At 46.2% G+C, this 20,681-nt stretch overlaps 1 protein-coding gene across 5 annotated transcripts in view; it reads right to left on the bottom strand.

The window, feature by feature from the left end:
• Positions 1–811: 811 nt before the first annotated feature.
• tpra1 (transmembrane protein, adipocyte asscociated 1) overlaps positions 812–20,681 on the bottom strand; it is an 80,639-nt gene continuing 60,769 nt past the window's right edge. For all 5 annotated transcript variants that reach the window (XM_080218651.1, XM_080218648.1, XM_080218647.1 and 2 more), the window contains exons 5-11: positions 19,936–20,008; positions 17,835–17,914; positions 15,718–15,828; positions 6,543–6,603; positions 5,570–5,672; positions 2,663–2,743; positions 812–1,044 (exon numbers count right to left, since the gene is read on the bottom strand). In XM_080218651.1, coding sequence (XP_080074777.1) covers positions 822–1,044; positions 2,663–2,743; positions 5,570–5,672; positions 6,543–6,603; positions 15,718–15,828; positions 17,835–17,914; positions 19,936–20,008 — 732 coding nt within the window. In that variant the 3' untranslated portion in view covers positions 812–821. The remainder of the gene's footprint in view (positions 1,045–2,662; positions 2,744–5,569; positions 5,673–6,542; positions 6,604–15,717; positions 15,829–17,834; positions 17,915–19,935; positions 20,009–20,681) is intronic.

The raw sequence follows: 20,681 nt of genomic DNA, 5'->3' as shown, positions 1-20,681 counted from the left end.
CACCACCAAGCAGCAGACAATCACGAGGGGAACCAGCTAAATTAATACTGCGGTGGACAGACTTTGCCTCCTCTCTCTCTCTCTCGCTGCCCCCACCTCCCCTGCTCTTCAGAGAACCGGCAAGAGGATTTAAATGGGAAAAGGAAGCGGAGCGAGAGAGAGAGAGAGAGAGAGAGAGAGCAAGTAACCGGCGGGAGGAGAACAGGGGTGGCCACAGTTTCAAAACGCTCCTCGTGTTCGTCTTAATTTCTAATTCCATTTGTTCCAAATTAGTAACGTCAACAGGAGGGAAGGGATGGGGATTGGGGGGATTGGTGGGGCGGGGGGGGGGAGTGAAATAAATTAGCCTCCAACTCGTTAAAGCTTGGAGAGGCAATCACGTTTAAAAAGAAGCACATAGAAAGAAACAAACACACACAATTTTCCACCAATGGGACTGGGGGAAATGGCTGGAATTTTTGTTTGCAAAGTTTGGGAGGCGCAGAGGAGGGAGGGAATTGGGTGACGGAAGCAAGAACCCTGGCAAGAAGAAAAACTAAAATTAAAAACCCCAAGGAGTGTTTGGGGGGGGGGAGATGGGGAGGGTGAGGGAGGTGTGGAGGGTGGGGGTCGGTGAGGGCACAGTTCTCATGCTCACAGATTGGCAAGTGTTTTCAAAACAAAAAATCAGGAGGATTTATAAAATCCCATAAACTGTCCATTCCAATATTGAAATCTCTTGTCGGATGAGGCAGTGCAAGGAGTGACGTGGCAGCTTCTTCCCCCCCCCCCTCCTCAACTCCCACTGTTCCCCCTCCCCCACCCCCCCACTCCCCCCACTCTCATGCGTTCATCATTTTCCACCGGTCGCTGTCAATGCTGTTGATGCTTCCGACGGTCAGGTCGTCCAGGTAAGCAGCTGAGCCATCAATCTGTGTGTTGGAGTAGGGGCCAGGCTCCAGCCCCTCCTTCTTTGCGACAGAGTGGGTCTGGGGCAGGTGCACATCTGCGTCCTCCGGCTCGTCAATCTGCGACTTGTAGGAGAAGAGGATCTTGGGCTCCGACCTGCAGGGACAAACAGATATCGTAAACACAGCTTCCTGGGTTTCCTCCCGGTGTCCTGGTTTCCTCCCACACTCCAAAGATGTGGGAGTTAGGTGGATTGGCCATGCTAAGTTACCCCTTAGTGTCAGGGGGACTAGTTACAGTAAATGCATGGGTTTATGGGGATAGGGCCTGGGTGAGATTATAGTCAGTGCAGATTCGATGGGCTGAATGGCCTCCTTCTGCACTGTAGAATGCGATGATTCTACGTTGTAAAAAGAATTGGCCGAGGTGTTTCCCTGCATTACAGCAGTGGCCATTACTTTGTTCATTGGCCCTGAAACAGTGAGGCTTGGGTTAGAGAAGGGAGACCTCTGACTCAACCTATGCTGTTATTGGGGAAGTTCTCTCATCACCTCCCCTGCAGAGAGTCAACTCTCGAGAGTCAAATGTCAAATTTAGGCCCAAAGTTGTCAGTGCAACACTGAGGGAGTGCTGCACAGTCACGGTTGTCACCAGGAGTGGATGCAAGAGATACGCGACAATTTGCCAAGGTTCCTTCGACAGCACCTTCCAAACCAGTGACCTCCACTGCTTAGAAGGGCAATGGCAGCAGATACAATGGAACATCACCATCTGCAGGTTCCCCTCCCAAGTTATACATCATCCTGACACGCAACTATACTGTCGTTCCTTCACTGTCATAGAGTCAAAATCCTAGAACTCCCTCCTTAACAGCACTGCGGGTGTACCTACACTCCAGGGGCAGCAGTAGTTAAGCACTCGGAGGTGGGTTATAAATGGCAGCAACACCCAACCCATGAATAGAAGGTTTTAAATGTCCCTCGGTACTATTATGAAGATCACCCTGGCCAATATCAATCCCTCAAAGTATGACATCAGATCAGCTGATCATTCTCTCGTTGCCGTTTATGACATCTTGCTGTGTAAATAGACTGCCCCGTTTCCTACATTAAACAGGAAGCACTTCATTGGTTGTTTTTTTTTAAAATTCAGGCCGCTTGCTTCACAGCTCCAGGGACCTGGGTTCGATTCCCGGCTCGGGTTACTGTCTGTGTGGAATTTGCACATCCTCCTCGTGTCTGCGTGGGTTTCCTCCGGCTGCTCCGGTTTCCTCCCACAGTCCAAAAATCCGCAGGTTACGTTGATTAGCAATGCTAAAATTGCCCCTTCGTGTCCGGAGATGTATAGGTTAGAGGGATTAGCGGGTAAATGTGGGGATACGGGGGTAGGGCCTGTGTGGGATTATGGTCAGTGCAGACTTGATGGGCCAAATAGCCTCTTTCTGCACTGTAGGGTTTCTATGATTTCTATGATATTGAACCAGATGGGTTTTCCCAACAACGGTTTCATGGTCATCAGTAGATTCTTAATTCCAAACATTTTTGTTAATTAAATTTAAATTCCACCATTTGCCGTGGGCGGGATTCGAACCCAGGTCCTCAGAACATTAGTTGAGTTACTGGATTAATCTCACGATAATACCACTGTGCCATCGCCTCCCGAGGGAACATGTTTCAGGATGTCCTGAGGTTGTGGAAGGAACGCAAATCCTTCCCTATCACGTTCCTCCCCCGAAATTAAAACGGTGCTGACCGAGATAAACGTACAAACTTACCCAAAGAAACCCTTCAGGAATGTAACGTAGATCAGCGGGGCAAACAGGCTGAAATAGAGGAACGTGGTGACATCCACACAGCTAGAACAGGAGAGAAGGGGAAGCGTGTTACACAAATTCCAACTAACAGTAACTTTACGCAGAATACTGTCACCATGAGGAGAAGTTGTGTTAAACTCGCATCGAGCCTTGGTTAGATTATACCTAAAATAGGGACAGAAGTAGGCCATTCAGCCCCTCAAGCCTGCTGCACCATTCAATATGATCATGGCCAATCAAATACTCCTCACTTCCACTTTCCTGCCCTTTCCTTGTAACCCTCGATTCCCTTACTGGTTGACCTGGAGCACCGCATCATTCATTTAAAGTTTATTTATTAGTCACAAGTAAGGCTTACATTAACACTGCAATGAAGTTACTATGAAAATCCCCTAGTCGCCACACTCCAGCACCTGTTTGGGTCAATGCACCTCACCAGCAGGTCTTTCAGACTGTGGGAGGAAACCCATGCAGACACGGGGAGAACATGCAGCCTCCGCACAGACAGTGACCCAAGCCGGGAATCGATCCCGGGTCCCTGGCGCCGTGAGGCAGCAGTGCTAACCCACCGTGCCACAGTCTCCATATTAGAAAATGGATATAGCGGCACTGAAGAAACTACAAAAAAAGATTTAAAAAGGATGATACCAGAAATGAGAGGTTATAGATTTCAGGAAATACAGAACAGATTTCTCCAGAAATGGGAAGACAGCAAGGTGAGCCGATAAATCTTTAAAGCCCGAGGGGATAAACACAAAGATGATGTTTCACATCTGGAATACCGTGTACATTTTGGTCTCCCTATTTGAAAAAATAAACATAATTGTGTTGGAAGCAGTTCCAAGAGGATTCACTTGAACACCTTCCTGGGACGAGGGGTTTATCTTATGAAGAAGAGTTGAGCAGGTTGGGCCTGTATCCATTGGAATCTAGAAGACTGAGAAGTGATCTTATGGAAACATTCATGGTTCTGAGGGGACTGGATAGGGCGGATATCTGGAGAATGGAGGTGACTAGAGCCAGGAGGCATAATTTAACAACAAGAGGTCTCCCTTTAGGGTGGGGATGAGGAGAAATTCCCTCTCTCAGGGTCACTGGTCTGTGGAATCCTCTTCCGCAGGGAGCAGTGGGGGCTGGCTCATCGAGTTGAATCGAGGCCAAGTTAGATTTCTGACAGACAAGGGTTACGGAGGTCAATCAGGAAAGTGGGACTGAGCCGCCACCAGATCAGTCACAATCTGACGGAATGGGAAAGCAGATTCGAAGGGCTGAATGGTCCACTCCTTGTCCCGTGCTCCTCTGTCCCCACTTGAGCAGAGCCTGGAACTAGCGACTGTAAGTATAAAATAATCACTAATCACTCCAACAGGGAGAAACTTCTTTTGCCCTGAGAATATAAAACTCTCTGCTACACAAATTAAAATACTTCTCTTTCAATTTGGACAGTTCCTCTAAATCTTGTGTCTTCACCCATTGCTTTTGGCGATTCCCCTGGAACTGTTTTCACTGTTGTATAATGCTGTGATCCACAATTTCAGTGGCTACGCTGAGTGTACATGACTTGACACAGAATTTAACTTTTAATTTATTTTTGAACACTATTAAAGTTTCATGTTTATTTATTAGTGTCACAAGTAGGCTCACATTAACACTGCAATGAAGTTACTGTGAAAATCCCCTAGTCACCACACTCTGGCACCTGATTGGGTACACCGAGGGAGAACTTAGAATGGCCAATGCACCTAACTACCACATCGTTCAGACTGTGGGAGGAAACCCACACAGACACGGGTAGAGTGCGCAAACTCCACACAGACATTGACCCACGCCAGGAATTGAACCCGGGTCCCTGGCACTGTGAGGCAGCAGCGCTAACCACTGTGCCACCGTGCCTCCCCAATTGCTTAGAAGCCTCAATGCTGAGCTTCATTCTGATATTTTACCTCAAGTCCAAAGCCCATGGGTTCAACTCCGATTACAGGGTTTAATCTGAAGGTCAGTTCCAGGACTACACCAAGGAAGCTGTCTATTACTCTAAGTAAGGGATAAATCCCCTTCTGACCACCCTCCCACAAACCCCAAGTTTCTGAAATAAGAGCTTAAGAAATAGGCCATTTGTCCCCTTAAATCTGCTCTGTCATTCGATCCTGGCTGACCTTCTTATTCAGCTCCACTTTCCTGCTCCATTCCTAGACCTCTTGTTTTCTGAGATATTCCAAACCTTCTCAATCTCAGCCTTGACTATATTCAATGACTGAACATCCACAACTGCCTGGGATAGATGGGAGGCTGAGTCAGTTGGGTCTACGTTCTCTGGAGGTTAGAGGAATGAGATCTCGAAGTGTACAAGAATCTGAAGGGAATTGGCAGAGCAGTTGTTTCCCTGACTGGGGAGTCTTGAACACAGTGATACAGCCTCAGGATATGGGGCCAAATGGTTTAGGAGTGAGGGGTGGAGGAATTTCTTCACTCAAAGGGTCATGAATCTTTGGAATTGTCTTCCCCAGAGGATTGTGGATGCTCCATCACTGAGTACATTGAAGACCAAGCATCTCTTGTTTGGAGGAATATGAACTGGGCAGCAAAAGAGGATGGTTGTACTGAATGCAGGGTTGGTCCGAGGGGCTGAATGGTCCCCTGCTCCCGTTCGTATGGAGAATTCCAAAGATTCACAACAATCTTCGGTGAAGAAATTTCTCATCCCAGGCTTATTCTTAGGCTACACTCCTTACTCTGAGACTACATTCCTAGTTCAGCACTTCTCAGCCAGGGGAAGCAGCCTATACAATGCATCCAAAACAATCTCCAATAGCTCCTATACTCAGCTTTCACCAGCCCAGTCCTGTTGCAATATAAATTGATACCTACCACAATCCCACTGCAACATTAGCACAGAGCAATGCACTGCCAATCCCTTGGATCAGGTTCAACAACGATAAGATCGCAGCATAGATGTAGAAGCTTTTCTTGGCTGCAAGGGTTTGGAAAAGAAAACAAGTCAGGACAAATCTGGGTTCCGTTCAGACCGGATTGCTAAATGGACACTAACTCTGCGAGCACATGGTCTGTGTATCAGGACCTGACCTGACCTGTAGGTCATCAACTCTTGTTGGACAGATATTGCAGGTCACATCATAGGATGTTCCATCTCCAACCACCCCTCAACTCACACCTACCTCAACAGCTTTTTAAAAATACTTTTACAACCAAAATTAAAAATACCCTTTTTTATAAAATGCCCCTTTTGATTATTTCTCTATTTTTTGTTTGCACACAGCACCATTCTGGTCTTTAATTCCTGGAGACTCTGGGACAAACTGCAGGGTTGGTCATCTCTTACAGACGCTAGAATAGAGCATAGAATCATAGAAACCCTACAGTGCAGAAGGCGGCCATTCGGCCCTCCAAATCTGCAACGACAACAATCCCTCCCGGGCCCTATCCCCACAATCCCTCGTATTTATCCTTCTGACCTTCGCGTCCCGGGACACCAAGGGGCAATTTAGCATAGCCAATCAGCTGAAACTGCATACCTTTGGAGGGTGGGAGGAAACCAGAGCACCCGGAGGAAACACACACAGACGCAGGGAGAACATGCAAACTCCACATAATCAGTCACCCAAGGCCGTAATTGAACCTAGGATCCTGGCGCTGTGAGGCAGCAGTGCTAACCACTGTACCAGTGTGCCGGTGGGGTTTTGCAAACCCCATTCAGAACTGGATCCATCAGCGGGTGTCTCTATGGAATCAGGCGCAAATGGAAGGCCACAGGAATGAGACGCTTCAGATGCCCAGGAATACCAATTGGCAAAGCAGAAGAAGAGAACATTAAATGACTCACATGGCAGAGATATTCTCTCCCGCAAAGGCGTTTTTGGGAGAATGACAATCATTGAGTAAACCTGGAGGAAAGATGGAACAACATGAGAAGGCTTCAAAACAAAACAAAATATACACTAATGGACACATGCAAGTGGTCAAACCTTCATCGTTACTCTAAAGCCAACCCTACCAGCCCCCAATTCTCTCTTCTTCCTGGGCACTGTATAGGCATCCTCTTGTACCTTTGGCTGTTGTTAATTTATCAACTTCAGCACTGAATGTCAGAATTCTTCAGTAGGATAGGCGGTGACATTGTACTATTGTCACTAGAGAACTAGGGTAGTGCTCTGGGAACGTTCGAACTCCAGGTTCAAATCCCACCATGGCACAAGGAGAAGTTTGAATTTCACACAAATCTTGAATTACAAGTTTAACGATGACCATGAAACCATTGTCGATTGTCATAAAAACCCAGCTAGTTTGCTAATGTCCTTTCGGGAAGGAAATCTGCCGTCGTTACCCAGGCTGGCCTACACGTGACAATGTGGAGATGCCGGAGTTGAACTGGGGCAAAGTGGGGCAACCGGTTGGACTTTAATCTGGTGTTGTGAGATTTCTTTCTACACGTGACTCCAGAGCCACAGCAATGTGGTTGACTCTCAAATGCCCTCTGAATCGGAGGACATTTAAGGATGGGCAATAAATGCTAAGTCCAGCCAGTGGTGCCCACATCCCATAAAATGAATAAAAAATAAAAAAAACTTGCAATCATCCATTCTTACCCAACATCCATGTACAATTACACATAACAGGTGGGGTCACGGAATCCCTACAGTACAGAAGGAGGCCATTTGGCCCATCAAGGCTGCACTGACCCTGTAACCCCATATATTTACCCTGCTAATCCCCTGAAACTAGGGTCAGTTTAGCATGACCAATCAACCTAACCCACACATCGTTGGACTGTGGGAGGAAACCAGAGCACCCAGAGGAAACGCACACAGACACGGGAAGATGTGCAAACTCCACACAGACAGTGACCCGAGCCGGGAATCGAACCCAGATCCCCGGCACTGTGAGGCAGCAGTACTAACCACTGTGCCATCGTGCTGCCCACATACGGAAATCCGGGGTAGAGCGCTGGTTGATGGTTCCTCCCTCACCACTTCTTCACTGCCCAGACCCCAATGTCAATCCAGTGACCAGCTCCAGAGAACATAAATACAATGGAGCATAAGCATTTCCAGACTGGAATTCCAGAAGCTTTGGAGACAGGAATTCAAATCCCATTACAGCAGCATGAAATAATTCACATTTAATTAATTAATCTGCAATTAAAAGAAACTAGCCTCTGTAATAATGACCACGAAACTATTGCTGCAAAGACCCATCCGGTTCACTAATGGCTGTCCTTTCCTGTTCTGGCATAGAGGTGATGACAGACTCCACAGTAACTGATTCTAATAACAGCATAACCGCGCAGATGTCATAGACTCAGGAGGTTTACAGCATGGAAACAGGCCCTTCGACCCAACTTGCCCATGCCGTCTTTTTTTTTAAATAGGTCCTAAGCTAATCCCAATTGCCCACATCCCTCTGTACCCACCTTACCCATGTAACTGTCTAAACACTTTTAAAAAGACAAAATTGTACCCACCTCTATTACTACCTCTGGCAGCTTGTTCCAGACACTCATCACCCTCTGGTATCTCTTTTGTATCTCTCCCCTCTCACCCTAAACCAATGCCCTCTAGTTTTAGACTCCCCGATCTTTGGGAAAAGATATTGATCATCTAAGCTGATCTAGAAGGGTGGCAGGCAAAAGGCAGGGAATTATAGGCCGGTTAGTTTAACGTCTGTTGTAGGTAAAATGTTAGAATCCGTCATCAAGAAGGAAATAGCGAGGCATCTTGAGGGGAATTGCTTGATAAAGCAGATGCAGCACGGTTTCGTTAAGGGGAAGTCGTATCTGACGAATTTATTGGAGTTCTATGAGGCTGTGTCTAGGGCGGTGGATAGAGGAGAGCCAGTGGATGTGGTCTTTCTTGATTTTCAGAAGGCGTTTGACATGGTACCTCACAAGAGGTTATTGCAGAAGGTAAGGGGGCATGGAGCTGGGGATAGGGTGTTAGCGTGGATAGAGGATTGGCTGTCAAATAGGAGGCAGAGAGTGCGGGTCAATGGGTGCTATTCGGATTGGCGGTTGGTGACTAGTGGAGTGCCCCAGGGGTCAGTGCTGGGGCCTCAGCTACTTACCATTTATATAGATGATCTGGAGGAGGGAACCGAGTGTATGGTGTCGAAATTTGCTGATGACACCAAGATTGGTGGAACGGCAAATTGCGCGGAGGGTGTGGAGAGTCTGCAGAAGGATCTAGATAGGCTGGGCGAATGGACCAGGAACTGGACAATGGAATTTAATGTTGGCAAGTGCGAGGTGGTCCACTTTGGTAGGAATAATGGTAGGAAGGACTATTACTTACGTGGCGAAAAACTGCATCAGGCGATGGTACAGCTTCAACAAGACATCCCAACTCCTGTGTTCAATGTTCTGACCAATGAAACCAAGCATTGCTGAATGTCTTTTTCACTACTCTCCTCCTTGAAAGTGGACAATGAACACGTACCCTGAGATCTCTTTGTTCTGTAACTCACCCTAATGCCCTACCATTAGCTGAATAAGTCCTGCCCTGGTTCGATCTATCAAAATGCATCATCTCGCATTTATCTAAATTAAATTCCATCTGTCATTCGTCAGCTCACTGGTCCAACTGATCAAGATCCCGTTGCAATTCGTGATAACCTTCTTCACTGTCCCCTATGTCACCAATCTTGGTGTCATCTGCAAACTTACTAACTGGGCCTCCTAAATTCTCATGCAAATCATTAATATAAATGACAAATAACAGTGGACCCAGCACTGATCCCCGAGGTAAATGGGTGCTGGAAATCGGAAATAAAAACTGGAAACGCTGGATAAACTCAACATCTCTGGCAACATCTATGGAGAGAGAAACAGTTAACATTTCAAATCCAAAGGATCCTTCTACATAAATAGTTATTTTTGATTCTGAACTGCCCTCTGAAATGGCTGAGAAAGCCACACAGTTGTAACAGATCACTATACGAAAACAAAATCACCGCGTGCAACCACCCCACTGCGGTGCTTAAAGCAGGTAGTTCACCATCACCGTCTCAAGAGTAAGGAGGGGCGAGCTAAAAATCATTGGCCCACCAGCAACCTTCACATCCACAGAAGCCCCCCAGTGCAGAAGGCTATTCAGTCCATTGAGTCTGTACCAACTCTTGGGGAGCATCTTACCCAGGCCCAACTCCACTCCCCCCACCCCCATAACTCCACATATTTACCCTGTTAATCTCTCTAGCCTACACATTTTGGGGCACCAAGGGACAATTTAGTCAATCCACCAAACTGGTACATCTTTGGACTTCCGCCAATGGTGGGAGAGCCCAGAACTAGAGGTCATTGTTTGAAGATAAGGGGTAAACCTTTTCGAACTGAGAGGGGGGCAATTTCTTCACCCAGAGGGTGGTGAATGTGTGGAGTTCACTACCACAGAGAGTAGTTGAGGCCAAAACATTGTGTGATTTCAAGAAGAAATTCAATATAGCTTTTGGGGCTAAAGGGATCAAGGGATATGGGGGGGAAGGGGGGGGTAAAATCAGGGTATTGAATTTGATGATCAGCCATGATCAAAATGAATGGCAGAGCAGGCTCGAAGGGCTGAATGGCCTCCTGCTGCTTCTAGTTTCTATGTTTCCCTTGAATGAATAATTTTTCAAATCAGGTGAAGTGAGGATTGTTGATGCCCCACCAAATCCCTAATTCTGCCATCTCTTTGTCTGGCCTCAAATACGAATAATATTCCTCCAACAACTGCAGTTACATAGCACCTTTAGCATTGTAAAAGGTGCTTCACAGGAGGAGTGGTATCAAACACAACTTCAAACAAAGTCATACAGGATATGACTCCCATCGCTATGAGAGGACACAGGTTTAAGGTGCTGGGGAGCAGGTACAGAGGAGACGCTAGGGCTAAGTTTCTCACTCAGGGGGTGGTGAGTGAGTGGAATCGGCTGCCGTCGGTGGTGGTAGAGGCGAACTTGCTGAGGTCTTTTAAAAGACTTCTGGATGAGTATATGGGGTTTAATGGGCTCAAGAGTTATAGATAGGCCTGGTAGGCATGGATACGATTTGGTGCAACTCGTGGGCTGAAGGGCCTGTTTGTGCTGTAGTGTTCTATGTTCTAATGATATAGTTTTACAGATGACCAAAAGCATTAGGACTCATCTTAAAGGATTAGAGGTATCAAGTGGAGAGTAAAGGAGGTTTAGGGAAGGGATTCCAGAGCTCAGGATCAGAACGTACGGCCACTAATGATGCGAGTCATTAAAATTAGGGATGATCACGAGGCAGAGACATTGAAAGGTTGAAGGAAGAGGTTACAGAAACGGGGGAGGGTTTGACAGGAATGGGGGTACAAGATCATGGAAAGAAAGGAATACACATGGGCGGTACAGTGGCACAGTGGTTAGCACTGCTGCCTCACAATGCCAGGGATCTAGGTTCAATTCCCGGCTTGGGTCACTGTCTATGTGGAGTTTGCACATTCTCCCCATGTCCGCGTGGGTTTCCTCCAGGTGCTCCAGTTTCCTTCTTCAGTCTGAAGGACGTGCTGGTCAGATGAATTGACCGGAACAGGTGCCCGAGTGTGGCGACTCGGGGATTTTCACAGCAACTCCATTGCAGTGTTAATGCAAGCCTAAACACAAACTTAAATAAGAATTGAGGAGTTGATGGTCCGGAACCAATGTAGTCAGCAAGTGGCGGAAAATGAGAGTTAGGCAGCATCAAACCACTATTTAACTTCAGCTTTCCTCTAACTCCTTTCAAATCCCTGCTCTGCTCTGCATGGCAGGTTCAGCCCATTCCCAGGCAGGGAGCAGCAGTGACTGGGAGGTTAGCAACAGAGGGCAGCAGATGAGCAACAAACTCGAGTCACTTCCAATGCATCAACACTCAGAGCAAATCTCCCAGTTACAGGTGCAAGGCAGCTCAGCCGCAGCCAAACTGGGGATTCACTGAAGCCTGCCCGCCAGACTCACAATTCGACCTGCTGTTTCTCGTGCTGGAGGAGGTTACAGAGACGGCAAAGGCATAAAGCCATGGAAGGGTGCGGAAATGAGGGAGATGAGAATTTTAAAGGAGATGAATTGTCAGACCAAGATTTTCAATTATTGGGGGGCACAGGTTTAAGATGCGAGGAGCAAGGTTTAAAGGAGATGTACAAGGCGAGTTCTTTTTCAAACACAGTGTGGTGGGTGCCTGGAACTTGCTGTCGGGGCAGGCAGCGGAAGCAGATACAATAGTGAGTTTTCAGGGGCTCCTTGATAAATACATGAATAGGATGGGAGTGGAGGGATATGGTCCCCAGAAGGGTAGGGGGTTTCAGTTCAATCAGGCAGCATGGTCAGTGCAGGCTTGGAGGGCTGAAGGGCCTGTTCCTGTGCTGTAATTTTCTTTGTTCAATATACATCAGGAAGCTCAGGAGCTGGTGAGAGTTAAGGTACAGGCTTTGGATGGGGGCAGGATTGGCTGATAGAAATCTATCCATGCTTGCTAAGAGAGAGTTTAAATCATCTTCTCGGGGACATGGACTGCAGCGGTTCAAGAAAGCAGCTTGCCACCGCCCTCTGAAGGGCAATTAGGGATGGACGACAAATGGCGGTCTAGCCAGCGACTCTCACACCACGCGAAGGAATTTATTTAAAACAAGAGGCAGAGTACAGCTGCGTCAACTTTGTATGATTTATGCAAATCGGTTGCCAAAATACTTCTGGAAGCCAATTTGCTCTTATTAAAATTTCTGAAAAAGGAAGAGCTGGAGGAGGAGGAGGAGGAGGAGGTCAGGGTTGGGGCGGGGGGGGGATTAATATTGCACAAATGGTCATGAAATTCAAATGGAGTCTTGAGGGATCTGCTCAATTAGTGTTTGAGCTGAATTCCAGCGAATGTGGGACACAGTGAAGCATGTGGGCAAAATGAAGCCAGTTTGATAGAATAATCACACTCTGAAAGTCCTGGCTGAATCTGCTTTCACTGTCCTTTCAAGCAGAACATTCCTGATCACAACAAACAACAATAAAAAAACTCCTCTAATTCTTTTACCATTTACAATAAATCTGTTCCTTTAATTACCGACCCTCTTTCAAAGAAAATTACAGCACAGGAACAGGCCCTTTGGCCCTCCAAACCTGTTTCATGACTGTAAATGCGCCTATTAAACCTTTTCTGTTAGGAGGGAAACAACCTGAGCATCTGTAGTCGCTCCAGATGATAACCCCCTGCAAAGGGGAAATAAGCACCCCCCCAACCCACCCAAAATCTGGTTCAGAATCACAAGAGATCTAGACAGCGTACATCGAGAGAAACTGTTCTCATTGGTGGAATACTCAGAAAGCTGAGAACCCCAAATTAAAGTTAATGGTTCTTTTGCCAAGAAAAGATGAGGACATTTTTTTATCTAAAAGAACACAGTGAATGGTTAGGATCTGAAATGCACTGCCTAGATGGCATCTGTGTGAGTTCTCCCCACGTCTGCGTGGGTTTCCTCCCACAATGTGATAGACGTGCTGGTTAGGTAGATTGGCCATGCTGAATTGCCCTTTAGTGTCCCGAGTTGTGTTGGTAAGGTGGATTAGGGGGATCGGGCAGGCTGGGGGTGCGTGGGCCTGAGTAAAATGCCGAGTTGGTGCAAACTTGAAGGCCCTGAATGGCCTCCTCCTGCACTGTAGGGATTCTATGGCGGAAGCAGGTCCAATCATGGCTTTCAAAAGGAGGCTGGATCGAAAACTATTGCAAGGTCAAGGCAAAGGGACAGAGAGTGAGACTAGCTAAATTCCTCATGCAGAGAGTCAGCGTTGGCTGGAGGGACTGAACGCTATCATCCTCCTGTGGACCTTTCGCCAATTATCTTAAACTTCAAATATAGAAGTTCACTTGTTTGTCACAAGTAGGCTTACATTAACACTGCAGTGAAGTTACTGTGAAAATCCCCCAGTTGCCACACTCCAACCCCCCTGTTTGGGTACACCAAGGGAGAATTTAGCACGGCCAATCCACCTAACCCGCACATCTTTGGACTGTGGGAGGAAACCAGAGCACCCGGAGGAAACCCACGCAGACACAGAGAGAATGTGCAAACTCCACACAGACAGTGACCCACGGTCAGGAATTGAACCCGGGTCCCTGGCGCTGTGAGGGAGCAGTGCCAAACACTGTGCCACCTGCATATTCAGGACGAAAGAAAACAAAATATTTTTAATATGCACCATGGCAGTTCTCCTGTGGAGTTTCTCAGAGAAGAGTGGCAATAACTGGGCATCACATTTCTAGATCTGTGAATTTGTAAGGGAGCTTCTCGTGAAATATTGGAGGATGGTTGATTCGTGCGAAGCAGAATGTACCATTGAGTGGTTTATTTTAGTTATTGCAAATAAGATGTTGCTTAAAAAAAAAGAACATGAAAAAGCTGAAATGGTGGCAAGAAATGATCTCCAAATTGAAATGAATATAACTGAAAAGTTATAGAATCCCTACAGCGCAGGAGGAGGCCATTTAAAATGGACAAATGAAACAAAGAAATTAAATATAATAATAATATAAAGTAATACAACAAGATTAGTAAGATAAAAAGAAATGAAATGAAATAAATGGAGTGGAGGTGGAGGACAGAGTGCATGCTCTGAAGTTGCTGAACTCAATCTTGTTTTCCATCTTATTCCCCTCTCCTTTCCACCCACCCCTCTAGGGGCCATATGCCACCTGCCTCAAGTTGTCCTTTGACACTCCGCACCTTACACATTCTAATCTCTTAATGGCCACAAACAGCACCCTTCTTAGCCACGTCACCACCATTTACTTTTTTCCGATGACATCTTGGTCAATTACACAAACTCCCCCCCCCCTCCACCCTCAGTATAAAAGGAAGCAAAATCTTGCAGATGCTGGAATCTGAAAGAAAAACAGAAAATGCTGGAAAATCTCAGCAGGTCTGACAGCGTCTGTGGAGAGAGAATAGAGCCAATGTTTCAAATCTGGATGATTCAATCCGGACTCAAAACGTTGGCTCTATTCTCTCTGCACAGATGCTGCCAGACCTGCTGAGATTTTCCAGCATTTTGTGTTTCTTTTCCCCCAACTCTCAGTATAAATCTGGTCCTATTTTTTCTGTCTTCAGTTCTGATGAAGGGTCATCCAGATTCAAAACGTTGACTCTTATTCTCTCTCCACAGATGCTGTCAGACCTGCTGAGATTTTCCAGCATTTCCTGTTTTTGTTATTTAACGTGCATTTGATTATACTGTATGGAGTATTTCTGACATTGATGTAATACTCATAGATTTTCTTTTTTATACAGGTATAGGAGGACCTTGTGACGCCCGGGGCAGCATCCCTGTCACTGAGCCAGATGTTTCAAGTTCAAGTTCCATTCTTGACGGTCAAGGAAGGCGAAGTCACGACACGGCCAAACAGGCTGAGTGTCAACTTGCAAATCCTTCCAACACCCCCCAGTGCCGGAGAGATTCCTGGAAAGCAGCCATGCTGAGCTGCTCTGAGCAATCAAACTGCTACGTTGGGCTTCACACCAGCATAATGGGCCAATTAAGTATTGAAGGGCAGTTAATTAAAAGCCAAAAATATATTCCACACTGGGTGAAAAAGGGAATAAAAACTTTTCTTTCCCTGGAGAATTGATTTCTTCCATTCTTTTTCTCCACAAGATTGGGCGTTGCAAAAAAAAAAGCAAAAATGGCTTCCTACTTCACAGCAAAAGCTGCCAATCTCAGAGTGATTTGGGGACCAGAAGCAGGTTTTATCCAGTGTTAATGCTTTTAAAACTGAGTTGTCTCCAGTGATAGGACCTGTAAAACTTCAGAGCTCCCCTTCCCCTTGATTCTACCGGCTTGCCATAAGTTTTAATGAGAAGCAGGAGTAGGCCATTCGGCCCTTCGAGCCAGTGGAGGCTGGTAGAGGTGAAGAGGCTTCCACAGGACATGAGGTTGTGGGAAAGAGCACGTTGGAGTTGGAGAGGAGACAATTTGTACTTAGCTACTGGGAGGGAGAAAGAGTGTAGCAAATATTAAAACTGAAGAGTTTTGGTGTTTCTTACCACAAAGAAAAAACAAGAGCTGACAAGCCAGAAATGGCGGCCCCCATGTCCATAAACATTGAAGTCCTCGGGAGACAGATGTGCATCAGGGTATAAGATCTCCAAGGTCCCCTTGAAAGAGAGAGGCATCAGAAGTGTGAATCAAACACACAATGGTTTCCTTTGCATGTCCCCGTCCCACTCCGTACCCACACAATGCACTGAAAAGCATTTTATTACACATGTGTGGAAAAGACATCACTAATCACACCCAAGGTTGACATGCCTCAAGAGTATTGGACAGAATTTGCAACTTTCAATGATGCCAGGTCTACACCTTGCCAATCTGATGTGAAATGCCTCCAAGCATTAGCTAGCCTGAGGGAAAGAGTGTGGGGAGAGCATAGGGAGGTGGCAGGGATTGTTGGAGTGCAAGCTCTGCATTGAAAGAAGGTTTGCCTGCTTGTAGAGGGGCCTTACACAGGGCTCCTGCCCAATGTTTATCCCTCATTCTGTACTTTTCATCTCATTGACCTTTATGGAATCTGACTATGAATATTTTATTTGTTCATGGGATGCAGGTATCACTGGCTGGGCCAACGTTTGTTGCCCATTCCTAACTGCCCTTGAACCGAGTACCTAGCTAGGCCATTTCAGAAGGCATTTAAGAGTCAACCACACTGCTGTAGGCCAGACCTGGTAAGGGCATTAGTGAATCAGATGGGTTTTTTTTAAATGACAATTGACTTGGTTTCACTAGATTTTTGTTAAATTCCAAAGTTGTATTGAAATCAAATTACACCATGAGACATGGTGGGATTTGAACCCAGGTCCCCAGAGCATTGCACGGGGGTCTCTGGATTACCAATCCATTGACAATACCACTGCGCCACTCTCTCCCCTACTCGACAAACATCAATTCCATTTCTAAAGTACTTTGCTGCCTTTGAAATACGCTGGGGGCATCCTGAGGATGTAAGAGTTACTGTACAAACAGTGAAGGGGAATGAGAGAATGTGCAACCACCATTTCAGTAGAGTGGTGCATTTGGAAGTGCAGTCATTGTGGTAAATGTAGGAACAAGACATGTGCAGTGAGGGAGAGTATGAAAGGCAAGTGAGATGTGCAGGCACATTAACATCCAATTAAATCGTGATTTGAAGAGACACATCCACAATTAACAGTTACTGAAAGTAGATCATCCAAGAAAATTAGATTCAGCCTAAAGAGGCGGACTGGATTATTTTTTTAGCCTCATTAGATTCTCACTGGATAATAAATAAAGAGCTTGCATTTATACAGCACATTGCACAATCTCAGGACATCCAAAACCAATCAAGTTTTTTATGTGCTGTCACGGTCGTAATGTCGGAGATACAGCAACCAAGCAACAAGGTCTCAAAAATAGGAATATGGTAATGACCAGATTACATAGAATCCTTACATTGCACAGGGAGGCCACTTGGCCCATCAAGTCTGCACTGACTCTCTGACAGAGCACCTTCTGCAAAACCGCCAACCTATCTCCGTAACCTCACACTTTTACCCCATTAATCCTCTAACCACACATCTTTAGACACTAAGGGGCAATTTAGCATAGTCAATCCAGCTAATCTACACACCTTGGGATACCAAAGGGCAAATTAGCATGGCCAATCCACCTACCCAGCACATCTTTGGACTGTGGGGGGAAACCGGAGCACCCGGAGGAAACCCACCCAGACACAGGGAGAACATGCAGACTCTACACAGACAGTGACCCAAGCCAGGAATCGAACCTGGAGCACTGGCGCCACGAGGCAGAAGTGCTAACCACTGTGCCACCCAATCTTTTTTTTTGTTCAATGTGATGTTGGTTGAGAGATAAAGGTCATCTCAAACTCCCAAGCGCGTGTTCGAATAGCTGTGGGAACTGGAGAGGGGTGGCTGTTTATTTTTAGCATTTGATCCAGGGGATGATAACTCAGAGCGCAGCTCTCCCTCAGCACTGCACCAGGAGAGTCAGCCTGGATCGTGTGCTCAAAGCTCTGCAGTGGGGCCTGAACCAGTGACTCTTGCCTCAGAGGCAAGAGAGTTATCAACTGATAAAATGCAAAAATAAGGGATTACTGTTGAGAAGAAAGGGCATTCAGACAGACCTGTGTTATCGAGTAGGCCAGAGCAAGTACTGTAGTTATGGTCAATACACGCTTGATGCTAGAGTTACTTTCAAGGTGTCCTAAACCCAGGAATAATGAGAAAAAATGTACATTAATATCAGTGCAAAATGTGTATTTATTACATAAGAACTACAAACATTTAATGCCTCCAAAACCGACCCTCAGTAGCAGCAGTGTGTACTGTCTACAAGACGCACTGCAGTAATTCACCAAAGATCCTTAGACAGCACTTTCCAAACCCATGACCACTTCCATCTAGAAGGACAAGGGCAGCAGGTAAATGGGAACACCACCACCTGCAAGGTCCCCTCCAAACCACTCACTGTCTGGACTTGGAAATATATCACCATTCCTTCGTAGTTGTTGGGTCAAAATCCTGGAATTACAACCCTAACAGCATTATGGGTCAACCCACAGCACATGGACTGCAGCAATTCAAGAAGGCAGCTCACCACCACCTTCTCAAGGGTAGCTGGGGATGGGCAATAAATGTTGGCCTAGCCAACGACACCCATGTCCCACCAATGAGCAACAAAATAGCCACAAGAATTAGGAGCAAAAGTAGGCCATTCAGCCCATTTGGCTTGCTCTGCCATTAAGGTTATGAATGTACTAATGTGGTCTTATCACCATCTTCTTCCTGCCATAATCCTCAACTCCCTTGTCAATTAAAAATCTACCCAACTCAGCCTTGAACATATTCTATGATCCAACTTCCACAGCTCCCTGTGGCAGAGAATTCCAAACACTGATGTACCAAAAAGAAGGAACTCCTCATTACTTCAGCCTTAAATCTACATCAATGTCTTGGAAGAAGAGTGCATGGCAGCTAAATTTCCCAGTGACATCAAGTTAGAGAGGAAAGTGAGTTGTTAAAGAGAAGGTAGAGATGCTGCAAAGAGGTATGGAGAGGTTCAGTGAATGGACTGGACAGAAATTCAACAGATGGAGCCTAACGTGGGTAAAAGTGCCCATCTTGGCAGTGTGCTATTCAAATGGAAAAATATTGCAGAATTTGGTGGTACAGAGGGATCTGGGTGCCCCGGTAAATAAATCATAAAGTTAGTATGCAGATACAGTGAATGATTAGGAAAGCAAATGGAATGTTGGCGTTTATTGCAAGGGGAATGGAATATAAAAGTGGGAAGTTTTACGGCATGGCCTTGGTGAGATCACATCTGTAACGCTAAGCACAATTTTGGTCTCCTAATTTGAAAAAAATTGCACAGCTGCTTGAAAAGTCGTTCAGAGAAGATTTATCCCGAGGGTAAAGGGCTTATCAGGTGAAGAAAGGTTGGACCTGAACTTCTAGAGTTAAGAAGAATGAGAGGTGATCTTATTGAAACATATGATCCTGAGGGATCTTCATAGAATCCTACGGTGCAGACGGAAGTCATTCAGCCCATCGAGTCTGCACCAATCACAATACCATCCAGGCTCTACTCTGATAACCCCATGCATTTACCCTAGCTAGTCCCCCTGACACTAAGGGGCAATTTAGCATGACCAATCCACCTAACCTGCACAACTTTGGACTGTGGGAGAAAACCAGAGCACCCAGAGGAAACCCATGCAGACACTGGGAGAATGTGCAAACTCCACGCAGATGATGACCCAAGCCAGGAATCAAACCCGGATCCCTGGCTCTGTGAGGCAGCAGCGTTAACCACCACGCTACCGTGCCACCCCAAGGGTACCCTTGATAAGTTTCCACTTGTGGGGAAGACGAAAACGAAGAAACATAGTTCAAGACAGAGGTTAGGAGATTTTTGTTTCTTTCAGGGCATCGTTGCAGTACGGAATCCACTTCCCCAGAAAGTAGGGGAGGCTGGCTCATTAAATTCATTCAAGGCAGAATGCTGAAGTGATTGAAATCCAGCTTGGACAAGAGTTTGGAACTACAGGACCAAAGCAATCTTGGAGGGTTGTGAGGGTGATAGAGGTAGGGAGGGGTGAGGGTGATAGAGGTAGGGAGGGGTGAGGCCCTCGAGGGATTTAAAAAAGGGTGGGTATTTAAAAATTGAGGTGTTGCTCAATTGGGAGCCAACAACATCAAGCACAGACAAACTCAGCAACTTACCAAAGGCCAAGCCTAATATGATTACACTCAGCTCTGTCGCCAACAGAAAGAATCGCGAGATCTCCCAAAGAATCTAAAAGAGAAATAGTAAATGTATCAATTACTGATGGCATTCACTGTGCAAAATTACTCAGAATACTTTACTCCTCATTTTCAAAGATGAACTAAGCTGCGCAGGCTCCAGTATTTCCAGATTTTATTTACTGAGACTCATGCACAAAGAGCCATCACTTGGGTGAAGAGAGCAGTAACATTCTGCACTCTTGTTTCCTTCTCAATGAACGGTATGCTTTGTCTGTATAGCGCGCAAGAAACAATATTTTTCGCTGTATGTTTGCTACATGTGACAATAATAAATCAAACGACTTTGCAAACCAGGGCCTCAAGTGTTGGACAGAAGAGGAGGGACATGGTAGATTAAGCAAGCATGAAGCGGCACAGCGGCAAGCATTGCTGCCTCATCGCACCAGGCTTCCGAGTTCAATTCTGGCCTCAGGTGACTGTCATTTGGAGATTTCACATTCTCCTCGCGTCTGCGTGGGTTTCCTCCGAGTGCTCCGGTTTTCTCCCACACTCCAAAGCTGTGCGGGTTGGGTTGATTGGCCGTGCTAAATTAACCCTAGCGTCAGAGGGATTAGCAGGGTAAATGTGAGGGGTTGCAGGAATAGGGCCTGGGTGGGATTGTGGTTGGTGTAGACTCAAAATGGGTCAAATGGCCTCCTTCTGCAATGTAGGGATTCTATGAG

The sequence above is a fragment of the Carcharhinus amblyrhynchos genome, chromosome 3 (assembly GCF_965287045.1).
Source record: "Carcharhinus amblyrhynchos chromosome 3, sCarAmb.v2.hapA, whole genome shotgun sequence".
NCBI classification, from domain to species: Eukaryota; Metazoa; Chordata; class Chondrichthyes; order Carcharhiniformes; family Carcharhinidae; genus Carcharhinus; species Carcharhinus amblyrhynchos.
The sequence above is the reverse complement of the archived record's forward strand: the minus strand, read 5'-3'. Positions and strand labels throughout refer to the sequence as shown.